The 22,394-nt window shown below is 41.5% G+C and overlaps 1 protein-coding gene across 3 annotated transcripts in view; it reads left to right on the top strand.

Annotated features, from left to right (window-relative positions):
* TSHR (thyroid stimulating hormone receptor) overlaps positions 1–10,367 on the top strand; it is a 69,670-nt gene extending 59,303 nt beyond the window's left edge. For all 3 annotated transcript variants that reach the window (XM_063332438.1, XM_063332437.1, XM_063332435.1), the window contains 2 exons: positions 7,103–7,291; positions 8,867–10,367. In XM_063332438.1, the coding sequence (XP_063188508.1) occupies positions 7,103–7,291; positions 8,867–10,277 (1,600 nt within the window). In that variant the 3' untranslated portion in view covers positions 10,278–10,367. The remainder of the gene's footprint in view (positions 1–7,102; positions 7,292–8,866) is intronic.
* The last annotated feature ends 12,027 nt before the right edge of the window (positions 10,368–22,394 follow it).

The raw sequence follows: 22,394 nt of genomic DNA, 5'->3' as shown, positions 1-22,394 counted from the left end.
AAGAATTTGTGGTTGATAGAATGTCTGCTCCACAGATCCATCATTTACTTTTTTTCTCCAATCAGGATTTCAGCAGCAACAGCAACTTAAAGGCTGAAATACTGACCTTAGATCCAACCTCATGGGGTAATTTTCTTCCGTTTTGGCTTTAAAAAAAACCCAAGAAAAACGATTTAACTACAAAGAATTGTGCTTGGCTATATGTGTGCTGTGTGAGTTTGGCCATGCTCTCAGACCACCTAGTTAGATGGTATATTTAAGTAGATATTAAAAAGTTAGGTAATTTTATTTTTTTTTAAATTGCAGTTTACAATAGCAGAGGAAGCGGAGAGTGTGATCACTGAATAGAGGAGATAAGATGCCAGTAATTCTGATTGCTTTGTCACCGCTGTATATTCAGATATATGTGGATGTATACATAGATTGCTCCCTTTAGAAAACTATTTTAACAGTATGACATTACATTGCTCTTCACCTGAAAATGAAATCTTGGCTAGGATTCAGCAACTCAGTGTACCGGATTTACTAAATGCACCAACAAGAGCTGCTGCCTAGAGCACAAGTACAGCAAAGTACAACAAAAATACAATCAGGCTCATTATTCAATTAGCTTCAGCAAAACATACAGTCCAAATTTAAAACATTACTGTTGCAAAAGATACACGTGATTAATTAATTATCTTTAGAAACAAGAAGTGCTCTTTAAAGCATCATTTCCCAATCTAGGAATGGGTCCTACCTGAGGAGGTTCTGTTCTGTTCCAGACACTGGGCACAAGTATGTCTTTGAGCAACAGGAGCACTCTGCATTCTGCTAATCAAATAATGCAAATCTGTAGAATTAAAGAATCTTTCACTATATAGAAATAATATCTGTAGTCTAAGTCCATCTGTTACATATTTTATGCTTTTTTATCTATTGTAGTATTGCAATACTCAGAAATCTGTATATGATTAGGTAAAAATTCTCAATGGTACTATGACGCATTCAATCTTATTTTCTCAATTATCTGTCTTTTAAATTCTCATTATTACTGATTTCATACTACAATTGCATGTTTCCAGCTATGAAAAAGATTAGTGACAAAAGCTATTATCCCTTATATCTAATTCTGAACTTCTGACTTGATAAAAACAATGAAAAATTAGACCAAAAAATAATAACCCAGAAAAAAAAATCAAATTTGAGCAGCTAAATATCTGTTTAACACTTGTATCATATATGCAGTTGGTTCAGAAAACAACACCTCTTAAATCATAAGCTATGTTTTATTCCCACGTTCATCTGAAGCTCTCCAACGTCTCCACAACTTTCAATCTAATATCTAATGTGTAAATTCCATGTAAGGTAAGCAACACCCTAGAAACGTCACAGGAGATTTATAAGAAAGCATGTGAGAGAAAAACAAAACTACTAACAAGCCACAATGTTAAAATTGCTTGAGTGCACTTTGGTTGCTGTTACTCTCCACAGTGTAGAGCTCTACGTTACCACAGACAGACCACTTCCAGCACCCGAGCGAGCTCTAGACCACGGTTACTTAAATGCTGAATTCTGGTCTGGATCTAGTCTAGAAGTGAATTTTGCTAAGACTTTACCATCATCCTGAACATTTGATGTCTCCCACAAGGAGTGTGACTGCCTAGTTTCGGTATCAGCCTTTGTAGGGTTTTGTCAAAGGCCTCGTGGAAGTCCCAGGAGACTCTGAGCAAAGAGAGGTTTGTAAGGCAGGACTTACTTTTACAAAAGCCTTTACCTGCTGACTTCCTCCAGGTATATCGTATCAGTTGATGGCTCGCTTGCTGCCTTCCCACAGGGGTCTAAGTTACACACCTCTTTTACCAATTCAACTACTTCCTCCTTGAGTTGCTTCAGAACTTGTTGGTGAAAACCATCCAGTCCTTGTGACTCGTTATCATTCATTTCATCAGTTGAGGAGGCCTAGCCTCCTTTATAGCCACTTCAATTCAAGGCAGATCCTCTTGACAAGTCTATCAGACATCTTACTTATCAATATTATTAGATATTAATGAGGCTGACATAACTGCAGTCGGTTCCCATTTTTCTGAGCAGCCCAAAATGAAGACTGATCGTACAATGACACAGAATGCAGACATAGATGCTATAGTCTGGCAGACTCCAACTACTTGGATTGACATTGCTCTGAAGATCAGTAATTATTATTTAAAACCTTTTCAATCCTACGCTTTCTAGTTTGAAGACAGCTACTATACTGCTTGAAGTAGACTGTGAATCTGAGTAGATAATCATCAAGACTGGATTTGTAAGGTAAAAAAATCCCTGTCAATCCCACACTTTCTTCTGGCCAGTTGACACACACTTATGTCACTAACAGAGTGTGGGCCTATGTAGGGTAATTAAGAAGTTATCTTCCACTGGGAGACAAATTACCACTTATCACCAGACCCCCAGGAGGCTTTTCCATTTGCAATAGCTGCGGTACACAGAGTTCACAAGACCTCTTTGTGGCAGACATCATGGCAGCAGTTTTAGGGACTTCCCAAACTGGGGATTTTGGATGCTTTCAAACTTCTGAGCCATTGTGCTTGATATGGCCCATGTATGGGACCAACCATCTGTTGTTAGCCCTGCAACAGGATTAATCCTAAATCAACTAGGTCTTCAAGGCAGCTGTGCCTGTGTCTTCTCCCCAAGCACCCCAGTTTAAAACAGGCAGAGTTTTTGAAAATAAAACCTGCAATGCCTAACTGCTTGAGTACACACCCATATACACACACATAAAAGAATTCAAAGGGTTCAGTAAGATAGAACAGAAATGACATAGTCTTATAACTAATTCTTCCAAGCCCTTTCTTCTCACTGAACAGATCTTTCTTTCAGGCTTTTTAAAATCACTTGATAACACTCTTTGAGTTGCCACAGGCTTGGCGCATTCTCCTCTGCTCCCCGGGGAAATCGTTTCGCCCACCTGAGCCCCAGGCTGGCGGCTCCCTTCTGCTTAAAGCTCTCCAGGAGCTGCAGCTCCCTCCCCTGCACATCCAGGGCCCTGGAGAGGCTCCTCTCCACAGCTGTTCCCAAGGCACAAGCCCTTGTCCCCCAGGATGTTCCTCCTGATCCAGTCATTTCTGATGGGAATGTGACACAACTGTGAAAAAAAACCCAAACCAAAAAGGCATATTGTCCTTGTTACCTTGTTATTTGGCCTGCGCACCGAAGCACGGCACTGACTTTCACAATTTAATGATGGAATTTTGTGGAAAGATTGTAGCTTTTCTCATTTTTAAGTCTCTTGTCTCACATTCTTAGGTGCCCCAAAACTCATCTCACAAGAGTGAATAACCATTCCCAGTCACCTTCTTTACAATATGCATGGCATATATAGTCTCCTAGTGCTTCCAGTCCTAGCTTTTCCCAAAAGTTCTTACCTACTCTTTATTACTTCATATATAAACAATTGGATCCTTTTAATCATCCTTGATGTAGCTTTCTGCGCTCTTATAGTCTTCATAGTATTATAGTATTTAAGATGCAGTTATATTAGATTTATAAAGGGAAGGTTTTCTGTTCTATTTTCTATTTCTTTCCTAAGGATTCTTAGAATTTTATTTGCCTTCAACATTACTAAGTAGCACTGACCTGACATCTGCAGAGAGGACTCCAAGATCTTTCCAGCATGCTAGGTAAATTAGACCCCATTGTCATCCATGTACAGTTAAGATTGCTTTTTCTTAATGCACTTTACATTCATCAATATTGAATCATGTAAATTATTTTACTGCTCAGTCACTTAGTATTGCAGGATCCTTCTGTTTCTTTAGACAACCAGTTTTAGCTTTCACTACCTTGTATTATTTTGTGTCGGAAACAAGCTTTGTTGCAGCTACTCTCATTCTCTTTCCAGACTGTTTGTGGACATTTCAGTAGTACCAGCGCTAGCACACCCTCTGTGGGCCTCTGCTGCAATGATGTGTATATTCAGATAGATACCAGTTCATTTTCCGTTCTTCGTTAGCATGAAAACTTATGATCTGTTCCCAGGCTTTTCCCCAAATCTTTCATTTTTTTAATTAAAGGGGAGCCATTCCCCTTGTCACATAACAGATGAGTTACCTCAACAGCCCTTGATATCTGATTTTGTCAAGGCTTTTCAGAAATCCCAGTTTGTTGTGCAAACAGGATCATCTTTCTCCATATGCTTCTGCCAGAACATCCTCAGAAAACTCCCAAGAGTTTGTGAGGTGTCATTTCCCTTCCAAAAAGTCTTAGCACCTCCCATCACACAGCATTTAACCATGTTCCCTTCCTGCAGGTAGCTGCCACCACCATGAGGACTTGATGGAGACCCATGGGGGTTGCTGAAAGGCCAGCCTTGTCTTGGTAAGATCTAGTCTCAGATCTAGTTTACCAAGATGTTTTGCTTCAGAAGGAAAGCTCTATAAAATGAGAAAATTGGTGAAAACCAAAAAGGAGCAGGCCACTAAGTTGATTAAGGGACTGGAGCATCTGTCATAACAGGATAGGTGGAGAGAGTTGGAAACGTTTAGTCTGGAGAAGAGTCAAGGGAATCTTATTAATGTGTATAAATACTTGGGGGGGTGGGTAGGGGATGGAACTGGGAAGACGGAGCCAGGGTCTCCTCAGTGGTGTCCAGTGACAGGACAAGAGGCAACAGGCACAAACTGAAATACAGGGAAGTCCACTGCAACATAAGAAAAAACTTCTTTACTGTGAGGGTGGTCAAATGCTGGAATACGTTGCCTAGAGAGGCTGTGGAGTCTCCGATCCTGGAGACACTGAGAAGTTAACAGGACACAGCTCTGAGCAACCTGGTCCAGGTGACCCTGCTTTGATCAGGGAGATCAAACTGGACGACCTGGAAGTTCAACTATTCTGTGATTCTTTAAAAGATAAAATGATAGCAGGCAGCATTCAGAATCTTCTAAGATCCAATTCAGGGGCTTGGTAGAAACATATACTACCTATCAAAAAGGACTCCAGAAGAACAAAAAAGAGGTTTATGTGGTTGAAATCAACTATATTGATATATTCCAATATGTATGATAGCAAAGAAGCTATTAGAAGTAAAAAAGCCCTCCTACAGAAAGGGGAAGCAATTTCTAAGTCAATTTAAAAACGAATACAAGCAAATTGAAAGGAAAAAAAAAAACACAAGAGAGCAAAATCAAGTGTTTTTGAAGCAATTTTTTTAAAGCATAAAATTAGTAATAATCTTCTTTTAGGTGCAAGAAAGGAGCCAGTGGGTGAAACTTCTAGAGGGATAAGAACAGCACTCTTGGGAAACATTGTATAGAATCATAGAATCGTCTAGGTTGGAAGGGACCTTTAAGATCATCAAATCCAACCATTAATCTAACACTGACAAAACCATCACTAAACCATGTCCCTAAGTACCACGTCTACATGTCTTTTAAATTCCTCCAGGGATGGTGATTCAACCAATTCCCTGGGCAGCCTGTTCAAATCTTTGATAACCCTTTCTGTGAAGAAATTTTTTATCCACCCTAAACCTCCCCTGCTGTAACTTGTGGTCTTTTCCTCTTGTCCTGTCGCTTGTTACTTGGGAGAAAAGACCGACCCCCACCTCGCTACAAACTCCTTTCAGGTAGTTGTAGAGAGCGAGAAGGTCTCCCCTCAGCCTCCTTTTCTCCAGGCTAAGCAATCGCAGCTCCCTCAGCTGCTCCTCGTAAGACTCGTGTTCCAGACCCCTCACCAGCTTTGTTGCCCTTCTCTGGACACGCCCCTGAACCTCAATGTCTTTCTTCTAGTGAGGGGCCCAAAACTGAAGACAGTATTCAAGGTGTAGCCTCACCAGTGCCGAGTACAGGGGGACAATCACTTCCTGAGTCCTTCTATCTACACTATTCCTGATACAGGCCAGGATGCTCTTGGCCTTCTAGGCCACCTGGGCACACTGCTGGCTCATATTCAGCCAGCTGTCAGCCAGCATCCCCAGATCCTCTTCCACTGGGCATCTGTCCAGCCACACTTCCCCAAGCCTGTAGCGCTGCATGGGGTTGTTGTGACGCAAGTGCAGGACCCAGCACTTGGCCTTGTTGAACCTCATACAGTTAGGCTGGCCCATCAATCCAGCCTGTCCAGGTCACTCTGCAAAGCCTTTCTACCCTCAAGCTGATTAACACTCGTGCCCGACTTGGTGTCATCTGCAAACTTACTGAGGTTGCACTCGATCCCCTTGTCCAGGTCATTGACAAACAGAACTGGCCCCAATACTGAGCCCTGGGGAACACCACTTGTGACCAGCCGCCAACTGGATTTAAGTCCATTTACCACAACTCTTTGCTGTGGCGAACAGAAAAAAGTGGAATTATTTATTATTAGGGTGTTCACGATGAAAGTGGTCAAACAATATTCCTACACTAGAACCTTTTTTACAGGCTTACTTCTTTACAGAGTATAACTCTGAGAAAATATCTTGACTTCAAGAGTCAGTAGAATAGGTTTTAGGGCAAAGCAAAAAATGAGTGGAAAGCACTAGCAGGACCAGATGACATTCACCTGGCAGTTCTCACTGTGCAATGTATCTGCTGAGGTGGAGTCAGTACCAGAGAAATAGAAAGCAGAAAACATAATACTAAATTTTCTGGGAGTTTCAGGGTGGACTAAGATAGAAGATTTCAATTTCAGTTTATAAAGAACATTGTTTTAGTAATTACAATGCTTTCTATTGAAATATCCCAATAGGTTACAAAGAGTCTAAAGGAAAATAGCTCTTGCAATGGAAGATGTGATTTCTTTAAAGAATTTTTAAAACTTTGGTTTTGCGTATGCATTTGTATCTGGTTTGCTTTAAAGGCGTAATTTTAAAAGTCCTGATATTTCTTTATTATCCACATTCTGCACTATGAGACATTAAAGACAAGAACTTTAAAATGCAGAGAAAATCACGGGAGGAATCCATACCCTACTTGAATTTGAATGGCAGCAGAACCTAGCAAAGGGATAGGATATCCCCACCTCCTCTGGATTTGATTTTTGCTGTAGAGTTCTATGAAACTCCTAAATTACTGTGAGAATCTAAAAAAAAGTCTGATCCAGTTGCTGGATAGTCTGATGTTTGTCTTTTGCTTCATTTTCCTAGGGATGTCTCCAGAACAGCCATTGCTAACCTTCCGGCCAAAGGATTGGAAAACCTTAAAGAACTAATGGCCAAAAATACATGGACTTTAAAGAAATTACCAGCTGTAAAGATATTTCTTCAGCTAATGCGAGCTGACTTATCATATCCAAGTCACTGCTGTGCTTTCAAGAGCTGGAAAAAAAACAGTGGGTGAGTTTCACTGACATACATTCAATTTTAAAGTATGTAAGTGAAGACAACTTTTTAGTATTAATAGAAAATTACATCTGTTGGCGTTTTTGTGACCATTTCTTCTAGGTATAGAGGACATTCTTTGAAACAGAGATTACAATTTCAAACTGAAAGAAGAAAGAATTTTTGATATAACAATTTGTAACACCTTTTGCAACAGCTCCTCCTTTTGTTGAGCCCAGAATTAAAGTGAAAAAAAAAGGGTAATGTGCTACATAATACAGAATGTGCTGTAGCAAGGACTGGAAAAAGAAGTTTTGGAGGGGTTATAGCCTCATATCTCATACGTTTGCTAACTGAAAAGCTCAGAATAAATGATTCTGTAATAACCTTGTACACAGATTATTTCAAATTCCATTTCAGCAGGATTTCTGGCCTCCCATCAGAACAGGTGCTGATAGCTTTTGGAAAGAAGAAAATACATTTATAGATGTCCTGACGCAACACAGCAACTCATCTGCTGCAAGGAGGGAGGGGCGATGATTTACTGTGATTAGCAGCAGAATTTTACCACAGAATGCAAATCCATTGTAAATTTCTCTAAAGTTTGATAAAGTTTAGAGAATTCTCATCCAGGCCAGCCCCTGATTTAGGAAGACAGCTCCAGTCTTCGGTATGGCAGTATTTTTCACTGGAATGCATAGTATATTAAAAACATGCTATGACAAGTATATGAATTATTCAATAATAATCTCACAGAGCAATAACATTCACAATTACAGTGGACTGGGAAAGTGAGGACACAAATAAAACTGAGGAGTGGAGAGATTCATAACCTGTGCAGGAAGAACGTGCAGAAAGAACCCAGCCAAATCTAATGACCGAAATAAACACGTATTATTAGTAGAGATGAAAACTTCTCAGAGTGAATTGTATGCAACCTCAAATTGTAAGCAATTTCGAATTCTACACACTTGGAAATGAGAAATGCTAAAGGTTATGTGACAGTGGATCACAGTGATCAAAAAAATTTGATGCCAAATTGCACTTTTTTTACTATTAAAAAAGGATGAACAATTTTTTACTACACATACAGGTGCATCACACTAAGAGGTACAGAATTCCCAACCACTACACTGCTAGTTAGCTGTAAAGCACCTACAGGAAATACACAGAATAGAAATTAAAATGATGAAAATTCTGGGAGAAATTGATTTGTAAGCAAAAATGAAAAGGAAAATAATACTGTGTGTATTATCTAAGAAGTTACAAACAGCAGATAAAAGTCTTGTTACCTACTACGAAAGCAAATCCCAAGAAGGAAGAGGGATTGCGGATGCTGAACAAACCAAATTACTACTGGGGATAGCTGATAACAACAGAGAAAGAAAAAATATAGTTTAAAAAAAAAGCCCAGGAATACTCAAGTTTATTGTTCACTATACGCTCTGTTAACAAAAATATATCCAATCATGTTCTTATAGCTATGTTTTCATTCATGGTGATTTGCTTTTGAAGTGTTCCCTTTGTTTACTTGCTGCGCTCCAGTCAGACTGTAAAGACCAGCAGTGATTTCCCCCTCTGCTCTTTCAGAATCCTGGAGTATCTGACATGTAACCAGAGCAGCAGTCACAGCTTTCGTAAGAGAAGATCAGTCAAAACTCTCAGCAGTCCATTTTACAAAGATTATGCAGAAGAATACACAGACCACACCGACACTGTGTATGACAAAAACACCAAGTTCATGAATTTTCATGAAAATTCCCATTATTACATTTTTTTGGAAGAGCACGGAGAAGGAAATCTTGGGTTTGGCCAAGAGCTCAAGAACCCTCAAATGGAAGATGTCCAGACCTTTGACAGTCACTATGACTATCCTGTCTGCGGAGGCAATGAAGATGTAATATGCACTCCAGAGCCTGATGAGTTTAATCCTTGTGAGGATATAATGGGATATCAGTTTCTGAGGATTGTGGTGTGGTTTGTGAACCTGCTGGCCATCCTAGGTAACATTTTTGTCCTTTTCATCCTTCTCACCAGCCATTATAAACTGACTGTACCACGCTTTCTGATGTGTAACTTGGCCTTCGCAGATTTTTGCATGGGGTTGTACCTCCTCCTGATCGCTTCTGTGGACCTCCACACCAGGTCAGAGTATTACAACCACGCTATAGAGTGGCAGACTGGGCCTGGCTGCAACACAGCTGGCTTTTTCACAGTCTTTGCTAGTGAACTTTCTGTATACACACTGACTGTGATCACCCTGGAGCGCTGGTACGCCATCACTTTTGCCATGCGCCCAGATCGAAAGATTCGCCTCCGGCATGCCTTGGTTATCATGCTGGGAGGGTGGCTCTCGTGCTTTCTTCTTGCCCTTTTGCCGCTGGTTGGTGTCAGCAGCTATAGCAAAGTCAGCATCTGCTTGCCTATGGACACTGAAACACCGGTGGCTGAAGCCTACGTTGTCTTCGTTTTAATATGTAACATCATTGCTTTTGTCATCATTTGTGCCTGCTACATAAAAATCTATGTAACTGTGCGAAACCCTCAGTACAAGTCAGGGGACAAAGACACCAAAATTGCCAAGCGGATGGCTGTGTTGATTTTCACTGACTTTCTGTGCATGGCTCCCATCTCTTTCCATGCTTTATCTGCCATTATGAACAAACCACTGATAACTGTCACCAATTCCAAGATTTTGCTGGTACTCTTCTATCCACTCAATTCTTGTGCCAACCCCTTTCTTTATGCTATTTTCACCAAAGCTTTCCGAAGAGATGTGTTTATCCTACTAAGCAAGTTTGGCATATGCGAGCATCAGGCTCAAGTCTACAGAGGTCAGACAATCTCAGCCAAAAACAGCAGCGGCTCTTACGGGCAGAGAATCAGCCGAGCGATAGGTCCGATTCCTACAAGGATTCAAGACGCAGCCAACGACTACCTTCCTGCCATGACAATGCAGAACCAAATTCTCATGGAAGAATGCAAGCAAACTGAGCTATAACATCTCAAAGTCTCACAGCCACAATCTGGTCAAGTGGTGGTTGTCCATACAGTGAATCAAGTAAGAAGAGAACATATTCTCCGTATCTATTTCCCTAGCCCATCCTTTGTGATGTCTGAAAGTACCTTCAGAATGGTCTTCTTTTAGACAAGTCACTCATTTGAACCTCATCTCACACTTTTATCAGCGCAGGACAGAAAAATATTGTTCTCATGATAACGCTGGAAGTAAATGTGAATGCTCTAAGTAGGAAAACTAATACATATAAACTCAGCAAATATGAAATATACTCTCATCTAAAAAATTTAAGGAAGCAGGAGACTAAGTATAAAACTTGGTGGTACTTGTATGACTAAAAAAAGAACATAAAGTTTTATAATTAAAACAAGATTAAAAAGATACTAAAGGCTGAAGTTCTCAATTGCCGACCGCCTATGTGTCAAAAAGTTCAAATGGTTTTCTAATAGCGAATTTCTAAAACTTCCACTAGAGCCTAAAATGGAACATACTCCTTCTGCTTCTGCCATCCTGACCTAAAACGAAGCTAATCTTTTGTTTGCGGTTCTTGGTTTAGTTGAGTGAGATGGGAAAAAAAGGTCTCTTCATGTTGCCTTTGTAGTAGTAAAAGGCAAATGACATTGATTTTGCGGCTGTTCATAACTGGTAAGAAACATGAGGGCATTTGTCTTTGTGTGCTGCAAAAATTCACAGAACCACAGAATGGGAGGGGTTGGAAGGGAGCTTTGGAGATCATCCAACCCCCCTCCCAAAGCAGATTCACCAAGAGCAGGTTGCACAGGATCACATTCAGGTGGGTTTTTCTTTCCAGAGAAGACTCCACAACCTCCCTGGACAGCATGTTCCAATGCTCTGGCACCCTCAAAGAAGTTTTTCCTCACATTCAGATGAAATCTCGTGTGTTCCAGTTTGTGCCCATTGTCCCTTCTCCTGTCACTGGGCACCACTGAAAAGAGTCTGGCCCCATCCTCTTGACACTCACACTTTAGATCTTTATAAGCATTGATGAGGTCCCCTCTCAGTCTTCTCTTCTCAGGGCTAAACAGACCCAGGTTTCTCAACCTTTCCTCGTAAGAGAGATGGTCCAGTCCCCTGGTCATCTTCGTAGCTCTCTGCTGGACTCTCTCCAGTAGTTCCTTGTCTTTCTTGAACTAGGGAGCCCAAAACTGGACACAGTACTCCAGATGTGGCCTCACTAGGGCAGAGTAGAGGGGGAGGATGACCTCCTTCAACCTGCTGGCCACACCCTTTTTAATGCACCCCAGGAGACCATTGGCCTTCTTGGCCACAAGGGCACATTGCTGGCTCATGGTCATCCGGTTGTCCACCAGGACTCCCAGGTCCCTCTCTGCAGAGCTGCTTTCCAGCAGGTCAGCCCCCAACCTGTACCGGTGCATGGGGTTATTCCTCCCGAGGTGCAGGACCCTACACTTGCCCTTGCTGAACTTCATTAGGTTCCTCTCCGCCCAACTCTCTAGCCTGTCCAGGACTTGCTGGATGGTGGCACAGCCTTCTGGTACGTCAGCCGCTCCTCCCACTTTTGTATCATCCACAAACTTGCTGAGCGTAAACTCTGTCCCCTCACCCAGGTCATTGATGAATATGTTGAATGAGACCGCACCCAGCACTGACCCCTGGGTACACTGCTAGTTACAGGCCTCCAACTGGACTCTGTGCTGCTGATCACAGCCCTCTGAGCTCTGCCATGCAGCCAGTTCTCAATCCACCTCACTGTCCACTCATCTAACCCACACTTCCTAAGCTTACCTATGAGGATGTTATGTAAGACAGTGTCAAAAGGCCTGCTGAAGTCAAGGTAGACAACATCCACTGCTCTCACCTCATCTACCCAGCCAGTTGTGCCATCATAGAAGGGCAACAGAATGGTCAAGCATGATTTCCCCTCGGTGAATCCATGTTGACCACTCCTGATAACCTTCTTTTCCTCCACATGCTTAGAGATGACATCCATAATGAGCTTTTCCACCACCTTTCTAGGGATCCCTTACTATCACCCTCTGACTTTTTGATAAACCTACTTAGGAGATGGTTTAGTTTGAATTTGTTTTGAAGACCAATCTACCCAATCAAGTTAATGATGTCTGTATTTTTTTGATAGCTGAAACTTGAGATTGTACTAAATTTTCTCCCATTTAGCATTTCTTTACCTGACTCCAGTACTGTTTAATCTGAGCATGTTTATTACTTTGAACACACTGCAACTACTGCTTTCTCACCACTACTGCTATCCCTACTTACCCCTCTCTTACAGGGCTAGAATGACTTTCCTTCTAGCACTTGCTGCCTCAAATTCATTCTTAGACAAAGGAAGTAGATCATGCCTTTGGGTTACTTCATGCCCTTCAGTTACTGAACTGAAGGCTAACCACTAGCTCCTCCAACATGTTTTAAGAACATCTCTCCATCTTGTAGTGAGATCTGTTATCTGCCTTTTGTACTGCCTGCAGTACAACTACATAATCCACAGGGTCAGCTTCTGGCTGGCTGTAGTCTGTAGCTTAGACACATACTCTCCCCACTGTGCCTAAGGAAATCCAAGCTCAGATACAAGGAACAACCCACCCTCTTTTGCTTCAGTGAAGCGCTAAAGCATTCTTCTGCCATACCTGCTGCTAGATGAGGCCAGACGGAGATCAAGTTTGGCCGTGCTCAGCTCACCCATACACCACAAACAAACAAACGGGGCCCTGGCTCTCTACATCTCCTGCAGACATCAGTGCTCGGGGGGGAGCTGCTCTGCAGCAGCTTGCTTGTTAATAATTGTATAGCTTGAGCACCTGGTTTTGACAGCAGGATCAGACCTGTTCACAGCCACCTGTAGAGACTAGCTCTGTAGGACTGCCACCAAGATTGCCAGTGATCATTTCACCCATCTATTTGGAAGGCTTACCACGAGAACGGAGACTATTGGATGAATCTTTGCCTCCAGGTAGGTATTTTAAAGTTAATTTTGTAGTATCGAGACTGCTTTTATTGGAATTATAGTCTTTGAGGAATTGTAATTAAATTGACGAGACAATAGTCAGATCTTATATAAACGTGGGTCAGTAGTATCAAGGAGAAGGTACTGGTAGAGCCCTTCAAACTACTAGCTATTGCAGCTGGAGATTGCATGATTGCAAATGCCACGTACATTCTCCAATTCAAACCTGATTCCATATTCCTGATTATAAATGAAGGCCGCTTCAGGGAGCAGAAACAAAGGCCCAGATTCACCAACTGTGTGACATGGTCTCATAAAAAACAAACAAAAAAAAGATTCTGTCACCGTTAATGCCACTAAAAGTCTACAGTATTGCATTATAGATTAATTTTGCTGCCTATTTTGGGGAGAGGCATGCTTCCATTTTCCGTTGATTCTCAGCAAATTTTAAAACCAACACTGCCGAGAAGCATGCAAATAATCATAGAGTCATAGAATGGTTCGGGTTGGAAGGGACCTTAAAGATCACCTAGTTCCAACCCCCCTGCCATGGGCAGGGACACCTCATGACCTCTTCTTCTGTGATCTGGACTCACCCAGCATTAATCAGAAACATAACGGTAGCTTCTTCAGTGTGCACATCAGCCAAATTCCCTACTTTTGAAACGGCTGCATTTGGAACACTCTGGCTATGTCAGAGTCCCACACAAAATGCGTTATGTTGGGATACAACCCCCGCCCCCTGGGTTCTGTCACCCTTCTGATACTGGAATAATCGCTAAAGGGAAAAAAAGTTTCCTGAGTGCCTTTATGTAGTATCTCATTAGCAGCTAAGACAATCAAGTTCTAATGGACAAACTGCACATTTATGCTACAGACTTCATAGATACTCGTGTACCAGTGGAAAAGAAAATCCAAGCTTGAATCATATTCTTTTCCAGAAAGAGAGGAAAGACTAAATCAACGTTTATTTTTAAAGTGCTTTTAAAAGTAACTGACTCATGTATTTTAAACCTCCTTCTACCTTAAAACAAGCTAAAATATTTGTTCCATGGAAACTAGTGGAAGGATGTGGTACGTTGGGCTGATTGCAGTACGCTTTTCAATTAATACAGCTGTTTGCTGTTACTAATGGGTGACAGATATATTTACACGTTATTGAACTTCTGTATCTCCCATTGTTGCATATACTTTTTGCCTATTAAAAAATTCTGTGATATTGCCTTTATGAACAAAGTCTGATATTTCTGGTTTATGTCTTGCATATTCCTTCTTGTGTTTAACTTAGTGAAAAATATTTTAAAAGCTATGAGGAAGATCCAGACAATAGACTTTAAATAATTTATTTGTCAGACTTTTTGTTATAAATGTTTGCATCCTATAGATATTCTCTTCCATTTCTGCTCTGATCAATCCCTTCAGCCATTTTTGGTTTTGTGTATACCCTTACATAATACTTGCTATTTTAAACCTGTCTCAGCAAGATGTATTATTTCTGGCATTCAGTACATATTTTCTCTAGAATACTTTAGAAATAATGCAGAGCATTGGAATAAAATGCTTTGTTTGAAACCGTAAGAGGCTCAGCAAGTTTTTCCTGAAGGTTTTAAAATATTTTTCCTATAAAAGAAGTTAATACTATTTCTCTTGCACTCAACTTCCTTGTTCTCCGTGGCTGGCCTGGAGCCAAAAAAGACTGACCATGTGACACACTGTTTGACAGAGTTTTTGGGTTTTTCCCCACCGCTAGCCGGGAAAGGGATGTCCTACATCTCAGTGCAGCAGGGATGGAAAGGAATGGTAGTAGCACTGCTGAGCTCTGGGGTTCCAGAACCATCATTAATTACATCCAAGATAATCAGAAGAATCACCTAACAGCCGTGAGGTCCTCTTCAAAAGACTACATCTGGAATCTGATCTTTTCCATTCTCCTTTCTGAACCTAGTGTGCATGGGACAGCCACAGTGACTAAGGATCGGATACTTCATGAGGAAACACTGGCGCAGTAAGAACTTTGTGTGGTGGAGAGACTCTCCTGCAGGAATTCTCAGAATAACTGAATGAATCTGCCCATATCCAATCTTACAGAAGCTCCCTCCCTCCCTCTCTTGTCCCGCATTTGCCAAAATTTATGCTGCCAAATTTTATGTTCAGTAATTCTTATCCGTGGGGGGAAAAAAAGTGATTACCTTTGCTATACGGATCCTTGCATTACCTGGGAAAAAAAAAAACAACACGTGAGGGACAACAACTCTCACTGCTGAAAACTGTCGAAGAGTTCAAATATCAGTTAACTCTTGACATAACTGCCTTGTCCCAAAAAACTCAGCTGACTTCAGTATCTGTGCACCTCGTCACTGCCTGTAATTGTGCTTCCCTCCTAACGTGGAGCTTTAAGGTGCAAGGAAAGGTTTTTCTCCATTGTAGATGCTAACTGGCATCAGCTAGGACAATTAAGCTCATAGGTGAGAAGAAAATCCAAGGGGCCATCAAGAGACAAGGAATAAATAGTTCTTTCTAGGAGGCCTGTGCTGTTCAGTATGTGCATAACAGACCTGGAAAAAGGAGTGAACAGTAAGATAACAAAGTTTGCCATAATATCAAGATATTCAGAGCAATAAGAAAACCAGATGGCTGTGAAGAACTGGAGGAAGACTTCTTAAGACTGAATGACTGGCAAGAGGAATTCAGTGTAGACAAAGTGATACACACATGGCAAAAAAAGGCAAACTGACATCTTAAATTATGTACTCTGAGCTGACAACCCCAGTTCGGGAACAAGATCTTAGGGGTACAGTAGGTAAGTCCATGAAAATACCAGCTTATGCTTCCTGGACATCCAAAAAGCAAATCAAATTATATTACTGGGAAAGGAGCAGAACATAAAACCTGTCATTATTATATCATTGTATAAATCTGCACCTCAAATAGTACAGGTCTGCAAGAGAAAAACAATGTAATAGAACTAGAAAAGATTCAGAGCAGGGTAGCAAGGAGAATGAAAGGCTTGGAGTTCCAGCTAAGGAATCACTAAGTAAAGTAGTACCCCTCGGACTAGAAGGGAGGTGACAAAGCTCAATGAAGTCACGATGAGGCTGAAGTAGCTGAGGTAATGAACTTCCTGCCAAAGGCTGCCGAGGATAACCAAGCTTACATGGGTTTACGGAGAGACTGAGAATTCATGGGAGAGAAATCTGTGGAAAGATACTAAAACCACAAACACTGTCTGTCTCAGGATGCTTCTGAACGGGGAATACATGCAGAGGGAGGGAGCACAGGGGGGTGAATCACACACACCTGCCTATTCTTTTATGCTTCGCTTGCCACACATGGTTAGCAGCTATCACAGTCAGGATTCTGGCACAGATGAACTTCTGGTCTGTTCCATGGCAGCCACGTTTCTTGTGTTCAAGCAGTTCCCCTATTCAGACTGCAAAGACAGCTTTCAGCTGCATCTCCCTTCAGAAGGCCTGACCACAGAGCCCATCTAGATAAAAAAATCCAGCCGAGTGAAGAACAGCAGAACCCCCGTTCACAGCACTGCCTCAGCAGATTCGCCCTCCTGGCTCAAGTGGAAGGGCAGAGGCACGCTGCCTTCTCTCAAAACCCTGTACAGAAACGGGAAGAGACAGTGTCACCGCTCTTCAGGGCTTCGTCTGGCTCTGAGATTTCAGATCGGAGAACAGAAAATCCTGTTTCGGAATGGCACAGAATGCCATTATTTTCTCTACATAAACTTCTGTGATTCTACTTGCATAATTTGGTGGTCATATATATACACTATGAAAGACTTCTTCAATCGCAAACGCTGTAGAAAAAAGCCGTGAAGTTGAGCTGGAGCCCTAGTTATGAGGACTTGGAACTTTCTCTGAGCAATTTAATTTAAACCAGCTAGAGCTGACCTCTGCTATTCTGCTCTTTACCTATAGAGAGATGTGTTTTTTTGATTAAGTAGGCATCTATTCTAAACGACACCATCTGCAACAAGGCAGCCATAGTCAAAGTAAAGCACACCCTGCCATGGTATCCTGGAATCTGAAAAAAACACAAGGAATAAAAGGTAAATTGCAAATCACTACCATAGCATTTTGGTTCATTAACATAAATGAAATGCACTTTTGTTTCCTTTCTTGCTGGATAATTTAAATATTAAAGCTCACAGCATAGTCTTTGGAAAATCTGTACCAAAAAACCTCATGAAAAAGGGGTTGGATTTGAACAGACCTTCTATGCTTGTGTGTTAAAATGAACCAAACCCTCCCTTCCAGGCTGTTTGGCCAGGCTGATGCGTAACAGCGGCATAGTCTGTATTGTTTTTCTAACAGATGCCAGGCATCCCCACTCTAAAACCACCAAAGGGTTTCCGGGCTGCAGTTAAAATTGGACAGGGTGAGGCACAAAATGAGTTGGATGTCATGCCTTTCCATTATGCAGTCCCCTCCTTCTTGGTAAGGATTCTGAAAACATGTGACATGACACTGCACTTTGGTGTAGGCTTTGCAGGCTAAAGCACAAGGTGTTGAAGGGCCATCATCACGCCCTGGAACAGAAGATAGTTAAGAGGTCTTCGTGACGCACACCGAGAGACTGTGACAGCATCGTCAACCTACAATTCACACTGGTTCAATAATACATCTGGATAAAGCTGAAATACTTTTGATCTGTTTAGTCACTTCCATCTCACCCAACTTATTCTTGCGTGACTAGAAATCACAATGTGAAAGTGAAGAGGCAGAGGCTCTATGAGGTCAATAACCAGAGTCCTTCATCAGCAGAACCCATCTCAGCTCCAACTCCCTATCCCCATCCCACACCTACCCACCCATGCACACACATTGGTATGAATTGCCACAGTACCTCAAATTATCAGGTTCTCAGATTAGACGGGATACCAACCCTGTGGAAATCTGTAATTTTTGTAACTGCCTGTTCTTGTTTTCCACCCTGAAAATATTGGGTAACTATTCCAAAACATGGGAAAATCTCATCAGCTGTAGCACAGGTCTTGGACCTCATTACGGCCATCTTGAATTTACTCCTTCCAAAAGCTTACCTTCTGCAGGATTAATATGAACCAACTTGAATCTTACCCTATTTTTTGGGTAGGAGCTTTCTGTGCTGTCCTGACTACATGCAATGCCAAGCCTTCTATGTGTGGTCATCCGAAGTCATATCCTTACTGTTGCACACCTGTGCAGTTCAGTTGAAGCTCATGGAGCTTTGTTAATTAGTTAGAGGAGGAGGAACACGCTCATTTTGGTTCTCAACTATTCGCAGCACAGCTGCGATGAGGACAATCTCCTCCGGGTTCTCTATTTTTCTTCTCTAAGGAGAGAAATCTGTTGTGAACATCAACTTCATTCACAACGCATTATCTGAGAGCTCACCGAACAGTCATTACAAAGCGACTGGAATCGTTGGATCGTTACTTGCATTATGTACTGTGATACTTTTTGTAAGACCTACTCTGCTGCCAAGAAGAGTCTCCCTGTCACAAACACCCAGACTGATAACTGGCTGGACTGCCGAACCCACGCTGGCTCTCTTCCAGCTGAGCAGTTTCAGCTAAAACAACAGCGGCTTTTCTTTGAAAAGTGAAGAAAAACCACAGCACTCCCTGTCTTTTGTGAAGGCAAAAACCAGCAGCGAATCGAATCCCAGCAGCGACATGGGTTTTAACATAAAACTCTTGTTTTTTGTTAAATGTCTGTCTTCTCCACGGCGTGCTGCTGACTGGCGTGTGCGGGACAGTGCCGAAATACCAAGCAGCAGGAATGAAGGTTGTGTTTGGGCTGCACGTACCACGCTGGTTTCAGTTTGACTGTAGTGAAAGAATTCCCTGCATCATCTGTGGATTACTGCTGCTGCCTAGAGGGAGCTGGGCAAACGACAGATCGATTCCTTTTTTAGCCAGCTACCCATTTCCAGTTAAACCCAGCAACTGTACGTCGCTATAAAGGAGCAAGAAGTATGTTTTGACAAAAGGCAATTAGGAAGGGCGGCTGAAACACTGACAGAGGTACCTTCCCATGAAGAGTCTGGGGAGAAAAAAAAAAAAGGGTTTTTTTAATCCTTCATATACTTGTCTTTCAACAACTAAGTATGTTTGCACTCTATCTTTGATTTTTTAAATAAAATGTCTGGCTACCATCTTTTATCTTTCTGTGCTCTCTCAGTTTCCCCTTTGCAGATTCTCTTCACATCTCCTTTCTCTCCTGTAGAAGAAACCCCACGCCCTATTTGATGAAGTTCTTTACATTTTCCGCCTATTATTTTAAATTATTTAAGGTACATGGCAACACCCACGCAGCAACCCCAGGGAGAAACTGCAAACCTGTTTACGGGTCTGACAATGATTTAGGACGGAACACGGAAGCCAAACGACATTCTGAATGAACACTAACAGCAACTTCATCTGCTGAACCTAAGAACTGCTCCACCTTCCCCCTGCCCCCTCCCAAAACCATTTTACGTGATACGCGCAGAAGCATGTCTGCCATGCGAACGTATTTCTTCTTTAGCCAACCAATGTTTAACACCAGTATCACCATCACGCTTATCAAGCCATTTGTCAGCTCTCTACACGTACACGATATTTTACTAGATGCTGCTTTAATGTTCTAAGATTAGAACCGCTTATTAAAATCAGACTAATTTAGCCCACAAAAACCAGTGTGTCAGAAATATTATTCCCAGCACTAATGCTTTGTCTTTGTTAAAAGCTGGAACAAGGCAGGCGCAGAAGGAAACAGCTTCCAACTCGCAAAAATTTGAGTTTTCTGAAAAACAAGCAACCCAAGACAAAACAAAACCTACAAGCAGAATTTCCACAGGGTGAATTCTGCCATACATCCTTTTTTAGGAACGCTGTACTCCCCAGAACATGCTGCTTCCCAGGAGACGTTACCTGTTGAACCCAGACAGCCCACGTGGAGCCAGCGCCTCTGAGGGGAAAGGTCTGTACGGAATCCTTGGACAGAGGTAGGGCAGGACACGAGGAGCCCTGTCTGCAGGGACCTCGCAGCAGGATTCCTAGGAGAAATGGGAATAAGCCTTTGGAAAAATCAGGAAGCTAGGTGGTTTGGCAGAAAAGACAGTCTTCCGTATTTCGCTAGTCCAAGCCGTTTCCTCCATCACCAGCTAGGATGGGTTTTTCTTTACCTTGGCGCTAAATCCTGCCGGCTCCAGCACTTGTAAAGCTGCATCCCGGCTCTCTTGGGATGCAAACGTGTCCTCGGTTCCAGACACGCAGAGGGCTCCTCTATGGTGCAGTTCTGCTTCACTTGGTACCTCTAGCAAAGGAAAAGCGTTTCTACCTTGACAGAACCACGTGCCCGCATGTATCACATTTTTTGCATTACAAGGTTTTTTGATTTTTAGAATTTAATTATAGTCTTTGATTTGGATTTGTTATTGAAATACACTTATCCAAATCAAACACTTGCCGTTTACAATTTCAGTAACTTCTTGCTTACAAAAGTGAACTAAAAATGAAAACAAAAACTAGAAAGCGTAAAACAAATACACTCAGCTTTGTATTTTTAAAAACAGTTATCACTAAAGGGCACTTAAAAATATCAGCTCACCAATATCTATCTTCAGAGAGGGGTTTTTGACCTATGGACGCAAATGGGCAACTTAGTATCATTTGTAACACAAAGTGCTATTCTCAGTTATTTATCCTCTCTCCCCACATTACCTCACTATTTCAGACAACCCTCTTTCAGGGCAAGCCAGGACGAGCACATTTATACTATAGAAAAGGATGTAATTGCACAGGCATTTCACACAAAAATAACTGGGAAAGTCTTCATTCCAAAGGGGAAAAAAAAAAAGGTCATAAACCCACTTTTCTGAATGTTCTATAGCCACGCTGGAGGCCAAAAGTAGTTCAACTGCAGTTCGTTTGGCTGTACTAGAGATGTCATTACCTCCGAAAGGATTAGAGTGGTTTTGGCGTAATCCCATTAGTGGCGAAAAAAATAGTTTGAAAAAAAGAGTGACAGAGTCTGCTTTGAAAACAAGTGGCAGGACCTTCAGTCTTTAACGGAGTATTTTACAAACAAAAGTCTGTGTTAGAAAAACAAGAAAACCAGAACACCAACTCCAAAGCTGATACCGTTTAAGATAAATTGTAAGGAATGATATATAGTTGAAACTACACAGGGACATCCTGAAAGCTATGCTAATAATCCAAGATTCTTATGCTCTCCTACCTCTACAATTAAAATAATAAATCCATAAAGAAATCATACTCGTAGGAAAAAATCAGGTATTTTTAAATACACTTCATTTTGCCAAAAAAAAAAAAAAAATCCTTGAAATACTTCATTCATGTACAGCTGGGAGAGTACAATTAACATTCACAATTATAATGTTCGCACTTTTCCTTACAGGGATGAAATCCAGCTTTTTGTGGTTTGTGTTTTCTTGAGTTTGCTACTAATTTGTTGCCATTCTGCTTTCCTCTTTTTAGGGTCCTTTTGAAAATGTATTTGCCAGAACAACAGGCCATTATTCCAAGCTGTTTTTTTCTTGCACAGCCTGCAAGCTCAGTAGCCATGATCTTTTTTTTGGTAAAACATCATAATCTCTGATACTTATTTACCCTGAATCATCTCCAAATCCTTTTCAAGTTGACAAGTAAGGCAAATTTTCTGGGAAAAGCAGTACTGCTTTTTTTTTTTTTTAGACTTGCCCGAGTGTTGAGGGCTGGAAGGCAAGAAATGTATTAGGGGAAAAAAAACCCTTGAGTATTATAAAAAACCCCTCACTCATCATGATTCTTGCTTTCCTGTGCCTTTAAACCACTATAGCGAGAAGATTACTTCAAAATCACCGCATTCCAAAACACAACCCCCCATACAAGCAGTATAGCCTATAGCTTACATTCTTTCCAATTATACTGAGAATTTCAAGTTCAAAATTGAGGTTTAAAAATAAAGCACAAGACACTGCTTTTAGTCAGAAACTAAAAAGATGCCACCTGCTTACACTAGAATGCAATTCTCTCAAATCAGTTTCACTGGTGAAGGTGAAAGCTTTATGGTCAGCTGGCTCTCGTCCAAGAACTCTGTATTTTACTTCTCGATATCGTCTTTCATTTCCATTTACAGGACTAACACCCAGATGGCCGGACCAAGTTACTCAACCCA

The sequence above is a fragment of the Chroicocephalus ridibundus genome, chromosome 4, assembly GCF_963924245.1.
Source record: "Chroicocephalus ridibundus chromosome 4, bChrRid1.1, whole genome shotgun sequence".
NCBI classification, from domain to species: Eukaryota; Metazoa; Chordata; class Aves; order Charadriiformes; family Laridae; genus Chroicocephalus; species Chroicocephalus ridibundus.
Note: the sequence above shows the minus strand (reverse complement) of the source record. Positions and strands in the feature narration are given on the sequence as shown.